The sequence below is a fragment of the Argiope bruennichi genome, chromosome 10 (assembly GCF_947563725.1).
Source record: "Argiope bruennichi chromosome 10, qqArgBrue1.1, whole genome shotgun sequence".
In the NCBI taxonomy this organism is placed as follows: Eukaryota; Metazoa; Arthropoda; class Arachnida; order Araneae; family Araneidae; genus Argiope; species Argiope bruennichi.
In genome coordinates, this window is record NC_079160.1 from 8,114,477 (window position 1) to 8,131,572 (window position 17,096).

The 17,096-nt window shown below is 26.8% G+C and overlaps 2 protein-coding genes and 1 long non-coding RNA gene across 5 annotated transcripts in view; 2 read left to right on the forward strand and 1 right to left on the reverse strand.

Annotated features, from left to right (window-relative positions):
* LOC129988126 (PX domain-containing protein kinase-like protein) overlaps nt 1–5,833 on the reverse strand; it is a 44,248-nt gene extending 38,415 nt beyond the window's left edge. For all 3 annotated transcript variants that reach the window (XM_056096265.1, XM_056096267.1, XM_056096266.1), the window contains exons 1-2: nt 5,677–5,833; nt 4,265–4,450 (exon numbers count right to left, since the gene is read on the reverse strand). In XM_056096265.1, the coding sequence (XP_055952240.1) occupies nt 4,265–4,450; nt 5,677–5,778 (288 nt within the window). In that variant the 5' untranslated portion in view covers nt 5,779–5,833. The remainder of the gene's footprint in view (nt 1–4,264; nt 4,451–5,676) is intronic.
* A 231-nt stretch (nt 5,834–6,064) lies between these two features.
* Nucleotides 6,065–11,273, forward strand: LOC129987828 (uncharacterized). Its single transcript, XR_008785596.1, has 2 exons — nt 6,065–6,309; nt 10,969–11,273. It is a non-coding gene; the product is annotated as an uncharacterized LOC129987828 (long non-coding RNA).
* Nucleotides 11,274–13,458: 2,185 nt separating this feature from the next.
* LOC129988992 (uncharacterized) lies at nt 13,459–15,797 on the forward strand. The gene is made up of 3 exons (XM_056097291.1): nt 13,459–15,031; nt 15,539–15,630; nt 15,783–15,797. The coding sequence occupies exons 1-3, from the start codon at nt 13,459–13,461 to the stop codon at nt 15,795–15,797; spliced, it is 1,680 nt and encodes a 559-aa protein (XP_055953266.1).
* Nucleotides 15,798–17,096: the final 1,299 nt, after the last annotated feature.

The window sequence follows — 17,096 nt, forward strand, 5'->3', positions numbered from 1 at the left end:
TTCGATGGGATAAAAACATCAATAGTGCAGAAAGTCATAGATAACATTTTTTTATTTTTATTTAGATCCACTGTAGATGCCAACCAACATATATGATAAAGAAATTAACAAGACCTTTGTTGGGGTGAATAGTCAAATTTTACCTTAAAAATTAAACACTTTTTAAGCACCTACAGAGCAAAACATATAAGAAACAACATAACAGCAGATTTGATCGAAGAACAACATGTTACCAAGAAACTCACAAAGAAAGTATCCAATTTTATACAAAAATAAACAAAGAATACCACCAGTATTGTTAAATATTTTTTCACAAACCTTGAAGCTAAGTCATTTATTTATTTTGTAAATTTCTTATGTAAAATCTTACTAAAACACCTTAACAGCATATTAAAAATTACTTTATTATACTCCAGTTAACTGCATCAAAGCTATATACAGAAAAAAACATTACACCGCTTTTTTATTAATATTTCAGTTTCTTGAAAAAACAAATCTAAAACATAAAAATCACATAAATTTTATTAACTATATAAACAGAGTTTTCTGTTTCTTTTATGGATTTCACTAGCTAACTCTTCCATTTGTTCAGTTTTCTCTTTAACTAACTGCATTCAGTAACAAGTCACTAGCAAAAATCTATATATTTAAGGTAATTTACAAACTAAAATAATCAATCTTGCAGTCACAATAATTTTGCCAATTTTCATTTCATATGAAAGTTAATGACACCTAGATACATCATCAATGGTTTTCTTCTCTCATCCACCTTCCATTTTTGAAAAAAAATCTCAAAAATATTATTTTCCTGTACATTCTCCATAGTGAAAAATCTTGATACAGCCACTAAATAAAATATCAAATGTAAAGAGTTCACAAATTATTATTTCATGTGAAATATCATGATCCCTAGATATATTAAGCAAAGTTGTCTTCTGCCCAATCTACATTTTTGAAATATATTGCAAAATAAAACTTAGATAAAGCCCTCAATCTTACAAAACGATTTCATGCTTTATGCTAGTAAGAAAAAATAACTGGTTTGTTCAGCTTGTTGAGCAAATGCATTAGCTTTGCATTCAATTTCAACACTCTCTGTTACTAAGAGGTTATCTTTTTATGCAAAGATTGAGAAATCAAAATACTCTCTTTTTTTATGCCCTTGGCAGCAATTTCTTTAACTCCCCCCCCCCAAATCAACCATTCAGTATATGTATTCACTTCTAAAAGTTAGTAGTGAATTAAATACTTATATTACCACATTATGTAAAAAAGTTCTAAATCTTAAGTACAAAAATTGCACACAGGAAATACACTTAAATAATTCTGTCATAACAATATTAAAATATAATAAATAAATGTTTTACAAAGAAATAGCCAACAAAAATTGAGATGAAGTTACTATTAAAAATAAACTTGTACGATATCTAGGAATATATAAAATTATTCCTGAGAATAAACTATTTTTCTAACATTGCCAAGTAAAAGGAGAAGATTGAAGAATAAGGTTAATGAAAAGAATATTTATTTTCCCATAATATCCACATTTCCCTTTAATGCTGACCTTTGACAATCTACCAATGAGTCAGCACTTTCTCTTGATAGCTGAAAGTTTAGGTATTGCCAAGAAAATACATTCATATATAATCAAGACAAATCTAGCATGTAGAAAGTACTTTTTCTTAATAATCTTCAGGGGGAAAAGCACTTAGATTAAAAAAAAAAAAAAAAAAGATTTTTAATGAAGCTAATTGCCCTATTTTTGGTTTGACTTTAAAATGCATAAAAATATATTTCAATACTAAATTGTCATAAAATACTTAAATTGTATCTGAAATATGTTTTTATAATGTTTGTGTAAATTCATATATTTAATCACTTACTAACTTGCAATTACCTTTTATACATTTTTGGTGTGAAATTTAAAGGAATACATTTAATAAAGAAAAAAGATTCTTAAAAGAAAATTCTAGTTTGATAAATTCTTAAAAGTTTACTAATTTTAGATATAAATAAAAATAATTAAAAAAAATATGTTATTTAGCCAATAAAAACAAAAATACAACATATCAAAAGTATGCCAATAGTTTTATATATTTTTACAAATTGCATGAAAGTATTTAATGGAAAAAAATAATAATAATAATAAAAAAAAAATGAAATTTATAGTACTTAAAATATAATTTGATCATTCATCAAAAAGGAGAATATTGGAAAAAACTCAACTGAAAACTTAAGTAGACCTAAATGCTAAGTTACTATATATTTCAATGTCAATTTCTTCTATAGTAAGTATTCTGATTATATCCTGATTAAGCATTCTTAAAAGCCATTAGGCAATAGAAATCTTGATGCAACTCCCCCCCCTCTTTAACTTAAAAAACTAAACATATTTTTATTGTTAATTTAATCTCATTGTAAACAATTTTTCTTTTAAGTAACAAATTTTGACACAGTAAAATATCAAAACTTTTAATAGTAAGTCTCTTCCTAGAGAGATGGAAAAGCTATTTGTAATTTCAAACACTCTAAAAATATATATAAAATTACTTTTAAATTTAAATTGTAAATAAATTTGTATATTAAAATTATATTAAATTGCATACTGTATTATACGCAATACCTCCCACACAATACAATTCAAAATGCAAATTTTAAAAAATGCATTTTTACAAAAAAATTATATTTTGCATTTTTTCATAATAATCTGTTTATTTTTGTTTAAATAAAGCATTAACTGCACTATATATTTCCTTTGCATAAGAATTTATCAAAAAGTTTTTCATCATTTATCTTTATAAAATTGAGAAAGCATTTCCTATTTGCAATTTAATTAAGTTTTAGAATCATGTTTCAGGTAAAATAATCAGTTTAGATACAACAAAAGCAAATAAATAAAGGAGAAGGGGATCAAGACTTTACGAATACATCTTATAATATTTTTCACTTAAGCATTACCTTTTAAACATTGATCATAATATACTTGCATATTTTGTACAAAATGAAAATCTGTTTCAATTCAGAACTCTAGCTAAAATTGTACAAAAGCTGAATGCTTTAAAGGTATAGGTATTTTATGGATGGATGATCTCATTTCAAATGCAAAAAGTACAAATAAACTCCGGCAGTGGAAATGAAAGACCTGCCAAAATACAAATGCAAAAAAAAAAAAAAAAAAAAAAAAGTGATGCAAGATTACATAAAAAGGAAGTAAATATTACCATTGTGAGCCTTTTGGTATGAGGTTACTAAACTGCAACATCTGTCTCTTGCACTCAAAGTAAAACTGCATAAAGAGTTCATCACTCTTGTTGTCTCAAAGAAATTTTACTCATGTGTTAGGCCCTTCAAGCAGACAGAATGAAGTGGCATATCATGTCAAAATGGGCACTGGACTCATACTTAAAATTATTATTATTATTATTTTTTGTTATAAATGTTTTTAGGTTCTGAGATGTGATCTAATAAGAATCATGCTATGAACAATGCCAGGCAGGCACTACTAATGTAAATTAAAAAATTGTTATATTTTGATTTATTTGATTACGATTTTAATATTTTAACATAAACTAATATTTTAACATAACACTAGAGTTATAATATTTTATAACATAGAGGATTTAAACATTTTTATGAATTTATTTGACAACTAGCCAATATCATTTTTTTAAATTGTATAGTAGCAGCTGCCTTTCAACCTACGAAGCCTGGACAGGTGCCTATTCAGAAACCTCCATTGAATACAAGTATTTCAGAATAGTGACTTTAAAAAAAAAAAAAACAAAAAAAACATTCACACTTTTTCAGAACTAATTTTCCAAATCTTTTTCATATAATTCTTATGCAGAAAATAAATAATGCAATATAATGTACAAGTGCTAGGAAAGAAAAATAGTATATTGTATGATTTGGAGCATGCAAATACAAACATTTTATAATATACCAATCAATGAATATTTTCTAATTTTATTATTTACTATGAATAAAAAATTTTGTTTTACACATTTTAAAATAAGCAGAATGTATTTAATAATTACTTTAATTGAAAAGATCTTTAAACACATTAAATTATTTTATAATTGCACACACTAAGTCAAAAATATTTATTAATTTCAGCTGCTACTATATTAAATTTGATCTCAAATAAAACTTAAAATGATTGATTAAATCAAATTTTTTTTTATTATTAAGCTTGAATATTAAACATTGGACAAAAACTACATTTAAAAATTCATTTTATATATTCCTTCAAAATTCATCTTACTTGAAGTGCTTGTTGTCGTTCGGCCACAAATTCCCTTTCGAGTTTCCCAAACATTTTCTTTGGTGGCAATGGGATATCTATGTTTGAGATTTGAAGCATATTATTTAGGGCATCAAAATCACTGTATCGCCTGGTGACCTGCCATGATACATCTGAAGACCCTCTCTGAACTTTCATGATATACACCTAAGAAATCAAAACCGAGATTAATTGAATGGAAAGGAAATAATTGTTTAAAAACTTATTAAATAAAAAGAATATTGAAAATTTGATAAAAAAATAATTCATTAAAAATAAAATAATTATTTTTAACATCAATAAATGAAAGAGAATATATCCATCTGAAAAATTTGAGCAATAATTATTTCTTCACTTTTTAATAATAAAAAAAAATATAACAGAATAGCTCCAAAATAATAAAAAAGAATCTTTCATGAAAACAAAATTGTATATGATACTGATAAAAATAAGAAAATATAAACAAATACTAGCAATACTTTTTTTAACTCAATTTATATCTAATTAGATATTTGTATATTAACCACATGCAAATGATAAATTTCTAGCTTAACTGCAAGCCTCTGTTGAACTGAACCACATGTCACTCACAAACATAACATGGCATCTTGAATAATTAATTGCTGGTTACAATAATCATGACACTGCTAGTGATTTTTTTTGGGGGTGATATACTGCTTAATATGCAAGTATCTCTAATTACTATATGTAATATATATATTTAAAAAAACATTAAAATTCTTCATATCTATATCCTTATACAGACTTTTTCCTGACCTGAAAATACTCTTTTGCAGCCTGACCAAATAATTATCTATATGAAAGATCTACTAAGTCTATTAGGTAGTGATTCTTATCTACTTGCTAATAAAATGCAACTAAGATTGTGAGTTGTTTGAAAGAAAATGTTTAAAACATACAACTCAATAAAAATGTTTTAAGGCACAATAGTTTTTTAGAAGGAGTGGGAATTTTTCATATATCTATAATATGAATTTCAAACTAAATGAAATTATTCAAATCATGTACACAGAAATAAATTTTCTATACATTCTTTTTTGCAGAAACATGGAATGATAAATTTACATTAATAGAATCAATGTTAATCACAATCTACAATAATTGTTATTTGTAAAGTAATAAATACAAACACTAAGAGAAAATTTGGATTTAACTGAATACTTCCCAATACTCTATATAAATTTTGGATTTATTTACAAAAAAATAAATTCAAAAACAAATGCCGATTATCTTTGTTTAATTTAAGAAATTTTAAAATAACTTTAAAAATATGTCATTATCATAATATGTAGGAGTTTCCCTATAGAGAAAAATTTTAGGTATGCAGAAAATATGAAAGGGATTTAAAAAAAAAAAAAAAATGGGAATTTTACTGTATGCCCTTGCACATTTTCAGCTGCTTCTATAATGCAATTTAACGTTTGTGTATCATCTAACATCGTTTTTTTCCTTTCATTACTCCCAAACGCAGACATATTCGAATCCTGATTTTCTACTACTGTCACTTGTTTTGTTTAGTCACATGCTATAGTATTGTTGAAGTTAAAGTTCAAGAATGTTGTTACTAATTCGTGCAACATGCACATTTAGGCTTTGCCAGTGATACTTTGATTTAAATTTTATTTAAGTTCATTTTTTTAAATTTTTATTTATTAAAAATAATTTTTTTTATCTATTCGTTCAGGTGAAATATTTTTTTTAGATTTGGAAATGAAGTAAAATGACATTTTTTTTTTTAAATTTTCGCTTTAGTTGCATATTTTGTGAATAGATGGCGTCTGCAGAATAAATGCCAATAGAAAAGAAAGTTACATTTGGCCTCGAATATTTAGGTGGTTGAATACTAGCATCTAAAGCACAACACGCTGTGAATGAGACGGAGGAGTCCATTGAATGACGTATTTTTTCGTAGGGATAAGGTTTAAGAGGAGGAGACTAGTTTTTGTTTACAAAACTGCAGGAGTTAGCCAATTGTACAGACAAAGGATACCGACGTGCTCTAATTGGTAGATTTCTTTCTCACAGAATTTTCTGTGCTGTATTTGCTGCAACCAATACGTGTTATTTAGTTTAATTTATGCGTTCTTTTTCGTCTGCTCTTTTTCAAAACGGAGAAAATAAATCTTCATAGAAATATAAGTATATAGTAATTGAGATTGATGGGAATTTGGCTGTTTTCCGTATTTCCGATATTATAAATAATTAGCGTGGAGAATTATTAAAATAAGACTTGAAAATCAAGCTTTTACAAGCTACCATAAAATATCTATATGCAGATATATTATATTTATTAAGATATTTCGATGACATTAAACGGTATAGAAATCATTATAATTCCTACTGAATATGTATGTGCAAGAAGAGATTTATTTTTTAAATTTTATATCAAAATTATTACCATTAGATGTCTATCTGGAAATGTATTATATTTATTAAGGTATTTTCAATGAAATTAAATGGTATAGAAATCATTTCAATTCACTCTGAATATGCATATGAAATATCACAAGAGGAGACATATTGAATCCATAGAGATTCAAAATAGATGAATTAAAAATCGAACTATTTATTTTGCTGATTTTTTAAATTTAAATATGATATTAAAATTTATCTATGTTTATCTGAAAACAAAATATATAATTTTATTAAAAAAAAGAGTTCAAATTTAGATAAAATTCTTACTTGTGGCAATAAAAAAATTACTTCACTTATAAATTCATATTGTAAAATATGAAACGTTAATGGTATGTATCAAGAAAGAGATAAATGTAGTAAAGTGGTGAGCACCAGTTGCTCCTCGAATATTTCAACTCTGTTATGGATAAAAATAACAATATTTTTGACTTATCTTGCAATTAAGAAACAACATTCCCAATGGTTTCATTTTTTAAGGATTGCCCAGAGATTTCTGACTTTTCTTTGAGCTGTAAACTTTTAGGAAGTTCTTTTTTGGCAAACTGGAATTTTCAGAAAACAGAGAATTGAATTCTGTTTAGTTATTAACTTAATATCAAGATTTATAAATATATAAATAGTTCATATATCTCTTTTGAATACTTATTGCTTGCATTTTTGTAAAACATATGTTAGGAATGGATTAAAGAATATGAATAAAAATCAGAAACAGGCGTTTTCAGAAAATACACAAATCAACTGGGTGCCTTAATGTTTATAAATGTGACTTAATATGCCAGTACAATGTGTGACAAGTAATAACTAATATTTCATATTTTATTGCTTCAAATACATTACATGTGTGATTTTAGACACTTTTTATTTTATTATTTAGATAATAACAGGTTAGATTTAAAGTTTATTTGCATGTGGCAAGAGACATATTTGTATCTGTCTAGCTACAGATATATTTAATTGCAGCAAATTTCATTCTAATATTTTTATTATTCATGTTTTTTAAATTGTTTTAATGTTACAAATTCTTAAAAGTTTTAGAGCTTCCATACTCTTTACTATATATTGACATATATTTTTAACCAAAGTCTGATCTAAAGTTCATTTTGCTTGAGGCATGAATGATATTTGATGCCTCCCTTGTTACACAGCACTTTGCAAATGGTGCATAGTTTATATGTATTTTCCTGGTATGGAAATATTTTTTCTTTTTATTCTATTTTCAATCTTCCGATCAGTTCGATGAACAAAAGAAAATCCAGTGATTTTTTTTTTGTGTGTGCTGTTATTTGTGATTTGCACAATGCACATTTCATTAATAAGAGCACATTTTATGTTAAGAAAACATTTTTAAAATTTCAGATCTGGACCTGAATTGAATTTAAAAGCTGTACCTGATAGGCCATTTGCAACCAATGAAGGGTTAAGAATTGAAATAAAATATTGATTTATTTATGATTTTAATAAATTTATGATCTTTAGACACATTTAAAATATTGTTAAAATAAAATAATAAAAAAAAGACTTAAGATTGGTTTATTATTAGTTGAAATTTTTAAAACACTACTTCATACTTTATAAATAATATTTATTTTCTTCTACTGAAATTCATCCACACTTAATGCTCTCATTATTAATAATTATATGAAAACTATTTTTACAGTTACTAAAATGTAAGAAAGAAAGTAAAAATACTTGCTGCTTTTTAATTCTTAAAATTACTATTCAAAGGTAAGTTTTAATTATTTAAATTTGATTTATAATAATAACAAATAATATATATAATAAAATATATGAAACATTGATGGTATTTATTGAGAAACAGATTGCAGATACTTGATGTACAGTGGTAAGCACTGGCTTTTGAACTCAGTTTTTAAAAAAAATAATATTTTTGCTGTGTCTTACAATGCAGGAACAACATTTCCATAGTTTGGCTTTTTAAGAATTGCCCTTAAATTTCTGTCTTTTTTTCTTTTCTTTTTTTTTTAAGTTTCAAACTTTTATGTAGTACCTTTGCAGCAAATTTCAATATTTCATAATCCAGTCTTATCTAATATTACATATCTTAAGTGTAAAATGAAATTCCTAACTAAAAAGAAATTCTGAATTATTTTAATAGCTTACAAATATAAATTAAATTCATAAGCATAAAATAAAAATAAACATAAAACATTTCTGATTTGTCATGTAATGTATATAATCTGTACATGAAAAATATTTTTATTTTCGTAACTTTTAACTAATGGTTATCCTATTCTATAAACATTGTGATCTAAGCTTCTAATATAAAACTTCATCAATAATTAACTAATGAATTCATTTTTATGATTAAACCTGTGCTCCATAGAAATAAAATTGAATTTATTATACATTTTTATCATGAGTTGTCAAAAGATTGAGATAAGAAATTTGTATTTAGTGTGATTGTTGGATTTATTTGTCACTTAGTTACTTATAAAACTAATTTTTAAAAAAAATCAGATTACATTTTTCTTAATATTTGTTAATGCCTAATATCTCCTTCATTTAATTAATTATTTTTCAATATCAATAATTATTTCTTATATTTTCAATAATAAGTTTTTATCTCTAATATTATTATGAATTATATTTTAAAAATCTTAAGTTTGCTTTGCTTTTATTTTTGGAATTTATAAACTCCATGTTAAAATATTCTAATTGTTTTGTTTACAGCTACTTTTCACTACCAAAACACAAAGAACCACTTCCAGAAGTTGTAGAGTTTCCTGCATTATGCAAGCTTTTGTATTTGCATAATAATTTGCTTGATAGTGTTGCTGTTAAAAAGTTCAAACCATTATCAGAGCTAACCTGAAAGCATCTGATAGTGTTGTTTAAATTAGGGTATACCGCAGTTTTTGCAAGACAGATGTTGCAAATAAAATTAAAGCTTCATATTAATGAAGATTATGAAGCATGTGTGGACAGTTCTAAGCTACCATCATTATCTGTCATAAATCACTTGCTGAATAATAAATTTACGAAAATCTATGGGTGATGAAAAAAAAGTGATATCATCAGAGAAATTGAAAAATATTTTTTTCTTACAATCAGCAACCATTCTGTAAAGCTGCTTTTTCAAAAGAAAAGAACAGTTTGGCAATTGTTATAGTGGCTCTGATAATGATGCGAAGTATGGATTTTCTTGGTTCAAGATAGATAATGGTTGATGCATCTGGCCACATGGACAGATTAAATCGTCGTGTTTACTTTTTTATGTCTCCAGATGTAGCTGGAGGAGAACATATTGGGTGCATCATCACAAATACAGAAGAAACTATTGTTTTTCATGAAGGAGTGGAAATTCTTTGTGAGTGTTTTCCTGAAAAATGTTTTTTATTTGCAAAATGGGCCACTGATTGTAATGACAGATGATGATCTAAAAGAAAGAGAACTTACTTTGTCAGTTTCATGTGTTGAAAGCAGTCTGGTCTGGTTTAGTTGAAGAAAGTGTCAAATGGAAGTTTGAAAACTCATACATTCATCTTTAATAATATGCTAGAATCTATTCTCTAGAAAATTCTATAAGATAGTTTCAATATGAAAAGGGGTTTTGTAAGTGGCTTTCTTGTATTTTTATATATTCTAAAGCTAAATTTCTTTAATTCATTCAAATGTCATGTAGAACTTTCTTCCACTAACTTCTTCAGTTGTATGATGAAAGTTGAAAGAAATTTACTTAGATTTCTTCTTTTTTTTTTCCCCCTCCTTTTAGAAATCTTAACTACTTAAGCAGAATTTTGATGTGCAGCAGAAGGAGAGGCAATCAAATACCTGTCCAACCTATAGTAATTTCAAGAAGAAAATCAATTTATAGTGGAAGAAAAACTAAAGTTAATGGAAGACCACTGAAGCGAGTATTATCATCTGTCTTAAAAGAACATGCATGTGGAATTTTCTCTGAGTTACCTAAAAATCATCCAAAAATAAAACATAGTTTGACACACTGTGTTAAAAAGAGTGTATCTGTTCCAAGTTAATTTATACTTCTAGCTAATTTACTTATTTTATTATTATCATGCTTCAAAAATATGTTTGTTAGTTGTAATTTTTTTTTTATAAATGCTTTAAAAAAAGCACTAGAACATTCCAACAGGATTTGTATGGGGTTAAAATAATTTGTATTAATTTGGCATAAAATTTTAATACTATTATGGTATTAAATAGCACTTATTTCATGAAACTATTATAAGTTATATATTTTTCAATTTATTTTTTATATATATATGTAGTGACGAGCGCCTGTTGGCGAGCGCCATCTGCTGGTTGATAGACGGAGTTGACGCTGGTTAGACGTAGAGCAGATCAGACGGATCTGGACGAGAGAAAAGACGCGGCAGATCAGACGGATCTGGACGAGAGAAAAGACGTGGCAGATCAGACGGATCTGGACGAGAGTAAAGACGTGTCAGATCAGACGGATCTGGACGAAAGTAAAGACGAGACGCGACGTATTCGACGAAATCTACTGAATGTTCAATTCTTTTATGTTAATGTATATATGTCCTAAATGTAATTAAATGTGCGTTCTAAAATAGTAGTGATTTCTGAGTCCTACATATATTAAAAATTAAAGTAGTTGAAAAAAGTACTTACAAGTTGCTTTTTTGTGTATCGAGGCATTTTCAGAAGATGAATAACCTCATACCTTTGAAGCCAAAGAATCCTGATTTTTTTTTTATTCATGTTATATGTATTCACATATATTAATCAAAGTTTTCATAAAATCAAACTAGAGTTGTTATTTGATGGGATTTGAAGTTATTCTTTATATGTGTATTCTAAAACTTACTCCTGTGCATTGAAGTCATTCTTCCCATGTGGATTTTTTTCTCTTATTTTTTATTATATTCTGCAACACTCTTCAAAACTCTTGAATAAATGGTTTTCAAAGTAGATGCTCTTAAGTATAGAAAAAAGAAAAAAAAAGACATAATTTATGATTTTTTTTAAATCAAAAATATAGTTTAAAAATTATTTCCTAGTTATGGAGAAGGGGCATTGGGTAGCACATAACATCAAAGGACTTTCATCTTCCTTTCTGGTTGAAAATGGAAGCAGTTAGTGACATAAAACATAGTGTGTGCTTATTTAAAATATAAAACACTAGATACTTATGATTAGACATCTATTTAATGTAATTGGGGAGAGTTTTTTTTTTAATTCTTTTTTATCCTTATAATTAAATTGGCTAGCCATGCCAAAGGATGAAAGGAGAAGTGAGGAAGGGATTTAACAAAGTGCCTCAATTTAAAAATGATAAAATATATTAGAATATCAAAAATTGATTATTTTTTTTTTAAATTTCAAATATAAAAAATAGGAAGTATTTATAGTTTTTCTATCTTCTGTAAAGCTGTATTAATATATCAGTCATAAATCTATCAATTAAACAAAGAGAGGAAAAGCATTACGGAAAAATGTATCCCTAATCCACAAAATTTTTCAATCTAAGAATTGTAAAAATAATCAGTGTTATGCTATTATTACGAGATATTAAAAAGTAATATTTCATACATATGAATTATTTTCACTGTGAGATACCAAAAAAATATTTATTTTTTTAAAAATAAATAGGTACAAAAGTTTTCAAACTAGAATGAATGTTTTAATTTATTTGTAAAAAGAGATCTTGTCCTAATTAAGTTTTTCATTTTCAGTTTTTTAGATATACTGCATAAATATAGTTCACAAAGAGACTAAGTATTTAGAAAATTTGTGTTTAAAAATCAGTATACATTTTTTCATTAAAACTATTTATGTCAACGGTGCTAATAAATATTTTGCAAAATATATTAAATTTCTTAATGCTATTTATTACTATGAAATATATTTTTATATAAATAAATGAAATATTTACATTTATCTCCTCTCCCCTTTTTTATGGTTTACATGTAATATTAATCTGGAACACATATACAGCAAAAAAGATCAAATCCTGAAACCTAAATTCAGGAAATATGAAAATTACAATTTCATACAAATGTTTTTGTGTTTCCAATTTTGATGCAACTAAAAAAAATTAGCTTCGAAATCACATATTCTGTTTATACGTTTTGGGGTATTAAGTAATCATCTCCCCCCCCCCATATGTAGTTGATACGATAGTAACAAATGTTTCAATGGCTGCATAAAATTATCTAATAATGGCACGAAAATCACGGAAAAATAAGAAGTATTTAATTGCTGCATCATATATTTCGCAATTACGTTTATATAGTTTTTATACTTCTGTGCATAAATAACATTAGTTACTTATATTAATAGTTTCATAAATTAGAAATAGAAACGTTTTTTGAGATTGAAATAGTTTTCTATTTGGTTGGAATTAATGTTTTATTAAACACAATATTTATTTAATACAATTATTTAAATAAAAATTAGATCTTGTTGAAATTCACTCCTATCTTTCATAAAAATAATGAAAACCGCAAGGTTTGAGCCAAATAAGCGTTAATTACACTATTATGTGTGCAAAACATTGCCAAAAAGATGCCAAGGCTTAAACCAATCAGAGCACATCGGTATCCTTTGCCATAGAGTTACTAGTTTTTTAGTTATTTGCGAACTCGTCAAATTTGCGAACCGAAACTACCCGATCCCGAGATATATTTCACGGACTAACGGTTCATTCATTGCACAAGGCTATTTAATTATGTTTAATATTAGAATATAATAAACTTAACAGCATTTCATACATTGTGAAATTTTATTATTTGGAAATGGAGCAAAGAAAATCATTTTCTGCAGCCATTAGTTGTGAAAAATGTGGGATAACGTTTAAAGAAAGGAAAAATTTAAATGCTCACTGTAGAAATTTCCATCCAGAGCAAAATTACCTCATCAAGAGCAATCAAATTTGTGGACTATGTAGTGGGGCTTTTAGGACGATAGTTAAATTGCAAGAGCATATGCAGAGTCAACATTCCATAAATCTCAACTACATCAATGAGACTTTTTACTCAGCTCAAGATTTTCTGAACTGGAAAGTGAGAATTGAGAAAGAAAGCCAGTCGTCCTATATACTTCGAAACTCCTCTGAAAAAAAAGATGTAGGAAAAAAATTATCTTATTACATCTGCCATCGCAGTGGCTGCTTTAAGCCAAAGGGAGGAAAAATTCGCCAACTCAAAGCGTCGGGTTCGAACAAATCTGGTTTCACTTGCCCTGCAGTTATAAAAGTATGTACAGAAACTATCTATGGGATTTCTGAAATAAAGGTTTTGTACCAATCTGTTCATGTCGGACATGAAATGGAGGTTGGAAGATTGCGCTTGACAGAAGAAGAAAGGACAGATATTGCTGCAAATCTTCATCTCGGAATACCCATGACAAAAATACTAGATGAAACAAGACGTAACTTTTCTCCAAAAAATCGTCTCAGTTTGACAACCAGGAAAGATTTATGTAACATAAAGAGTGGCTTTAAAATTCAAGAGGAAACAGTTATGCATCAAGATGATACTACATCCATCGACATACTAGTTAAAAAATTAAAAAACGACGAGAAAAATCCGGTGCTTATTTATAAGCCAGTTGGAGAAATTTTACAAGATTATCCTTCTGTACGTCAAAACGATTTTTTATTTGGACTAATGAATGATGCCCAAGAAAAATTGCTTGAAATATACGAGAGTGCATGCATTATGATTGACTCGACCCATGGAACAAATCAATATGGGTTCGAGTTAACAACGGTAATGGTGCACGACGAAAATCATGAAGGTTTGCCAGTTGCTGTATTTTTTTCTTCGAGAACCGCAAGCGACATTCTTTTGCCTTTCTTTGATAGCATTAAAAAACGCATCCCAAATTTAACAACTAAAGTTTTAATGAGTGATGACACCAATTCATTTTTAAATGCTTGGGAATCCATTTTTAATTCTAAACCTTTACATCTGCTATGTATTTGGCATGTCAATAGAAACATTAATCGTAATATAAATTCAAAAGTGAAAACTTGTAATAGGGAAAATATTAAAAAACAAATGAATGATATTGTAACAGAATTAGATACAACAACTTTTAATTCTTTGATCGAAAAATTTAAAGAAGAAGAAAGTTCTTTTGTTCAGTACTTCGAAACAACCTACAAAAAAAGACCAGAAAAGTGGGCCTACTGCTATAGAAAAGGATTAGGTATAAATACAAATATGAAATTAGAAAGGTGGCACCGCCAGATAAAGTATGAAGAAAGTGGAGGAATTGTTATGAAAAGGTTAGATAAATCAATCGCAGTTATTACGAATGCCATCGCTAAGAAACTCCTGGCAAGAGTTATATCAATAGAAAGAGGCAAGCTGACTCATAAAATGATTTCAATTCGAAAGAGACATGCAAGTAGCATAGAAATGAAAGATATTTATAGTTCTATTCAATTAAATGAAAATACATTTATTATTACGAAAACAATTGGAGAATCAATTTTTACTTACAGTGTAGAAAAAATTAATGCTACAGAATGCTGCCCAATAAAATGTGACCAATGCAATGTGTGCATACACTCTATGTCTTGCACCTGCATTGATTATTCAATAAAATTTTTAATTTGCAAACATATTCATTATATTTGTCAAAAATTAGAAAAGAATGATAACTCACTACAAAATGTAGATAACATTGAAGACAATTTAATTATACATATCGATGAAAAAAAAGAAAAGCAAGTTTGTGAAAAAAATGCAATAGTTACAACTCTTCAAATCACTGAAGATCTAAATATTAGGAAAAACCGAATGATTCAACATTTAAAAGAACTGCAGTCAACAATATTAGAATGGGACACATTACATCCTCTTCCAGATGTGGAAGAAAAAATCAAAGCCATAAAAGCAAGTTTTCAAGTAGCCACTGCTTCGACTAGTAGTTCTCAGAAAGAAAAGGAAATGTTAAAAGTATCCAAAGCTCCACCAAACAAACATATTAACAAACAAAGAAAATTTATAGTAAAGAAGAAAACATCAAAACAAAATCATCAATAACAATTTTTTAAACTAATTATTGTATTTAAGTTAAATGTTATTTTAAATTATATTAAAAATATTAGTCCTTGAGAGACTAATAGAAATTTTGGAAAATGTATATTTTTGTATAAATGTGTGTATTTTTTCTTTTTTATTTACATATAAATAAAGTATTTCTATTTTTTTATTTGAAATTTTTATAAATTTACAAGGACTCCCTAATTATTAATTTAGTTTAATTTCAATTTTTCTTTATTTCATTTAAAGGAGTGCAAAATAATAATAATAAAAAAAAAACATGTTGACATAGATTTAAGTAATTGAATGAAAACAAGAGAATAGATATTTGAATGAACAATACAAAAAGCCTTGAGTTTCATTACAGTAACAAAAAATGTGATACTTATGAATTAACAGAGAAAGATTGGCGATAATACGAGTTTTTTGTATAAAAAGCACACAAATGCTTGTTTTCTTCTCGTAATTTATCGCTCATAGGTTGATGCACTTTGGTGTTACATTTGGAGATTTTTGGCCCTTCCGTCGTTAATTACTATCAAAATATACTTAAAAGGGGAAAGTATTGAGTAATTCCTTAAAACATGAAAAATCAATGAATAATATAATTCTTGTATGAAAACCCATATGATATTTTTTAAGAAATAACATCTTAATGGCAGTTTTTAATGATGGAATAAAATTTTTTAAAAAGCGATTGAGTGAAATGGTTTGAGTCCTAGTCCATCAACAATATACTATATAAATATATACTTCTTCAAAGGTAAAGGAAAAACAAAATTTTCGTAAATTACTCGTAACCTCAAAAGAAGTTTAATCCACAATTAGAATATCTGTAAATAACATTTAAATCGCAGAAAGAGCGCCTTTACATGGTATTTAATCAGTAGGTAATGTACCTGCAATATATATTTTCATTCAATCGTAGTAAGTTATTAGTAATATAAAATTTAATTCACTACTTAAATTTTAATTGATTTTTTTATTTTAAAATTGTGTTGGAAACATTTACTAAAGTATTCTGATACAGATAAATTGAGCTGGTAGAGCAAATTGTCAATTAATTTATAATTTTGAGTAGCGTTTATTTGATAAAGTGGTGGAAAATACCCGGTTTCGTTTTTGGATGCAGTATTTCTATAAAAAATTACATAATTTGAATTCTATTATTCATAAAAAAAATTAAGAAAACACAGATGTGGAGATCCAAATAAATAGGCTTTAAAACAAAACAATAAAAACTGAATCTTTAAATAAACCCAATCTGCCTTTTCAATGCAATAAGATTCCATCAACCCTCGATTATGCTTTAACACTTATCCAACAACACAGCTGCAGAAGAAAGCAGCAACACGGTTGCCTATGATAACCGGACTTAC

Excerpts from the sequence above, each read along its gene's own strand:
- LOC129988992 (XM_056097291.1), top strand. The coding sequence starts at position 13,459 with ATGGAGCAAAGAAAATCATTTTCTGCAGCCATTAGTTGTGAAAAATGT. Across the intron at positions 15,032-15,538 it reads AGTTATATCAATAGAAAGAG|ATGTGGAAGAAAAAATCAAA; the intron begins GCAAGCTGACTC and ends ATCCTCTTCCAG.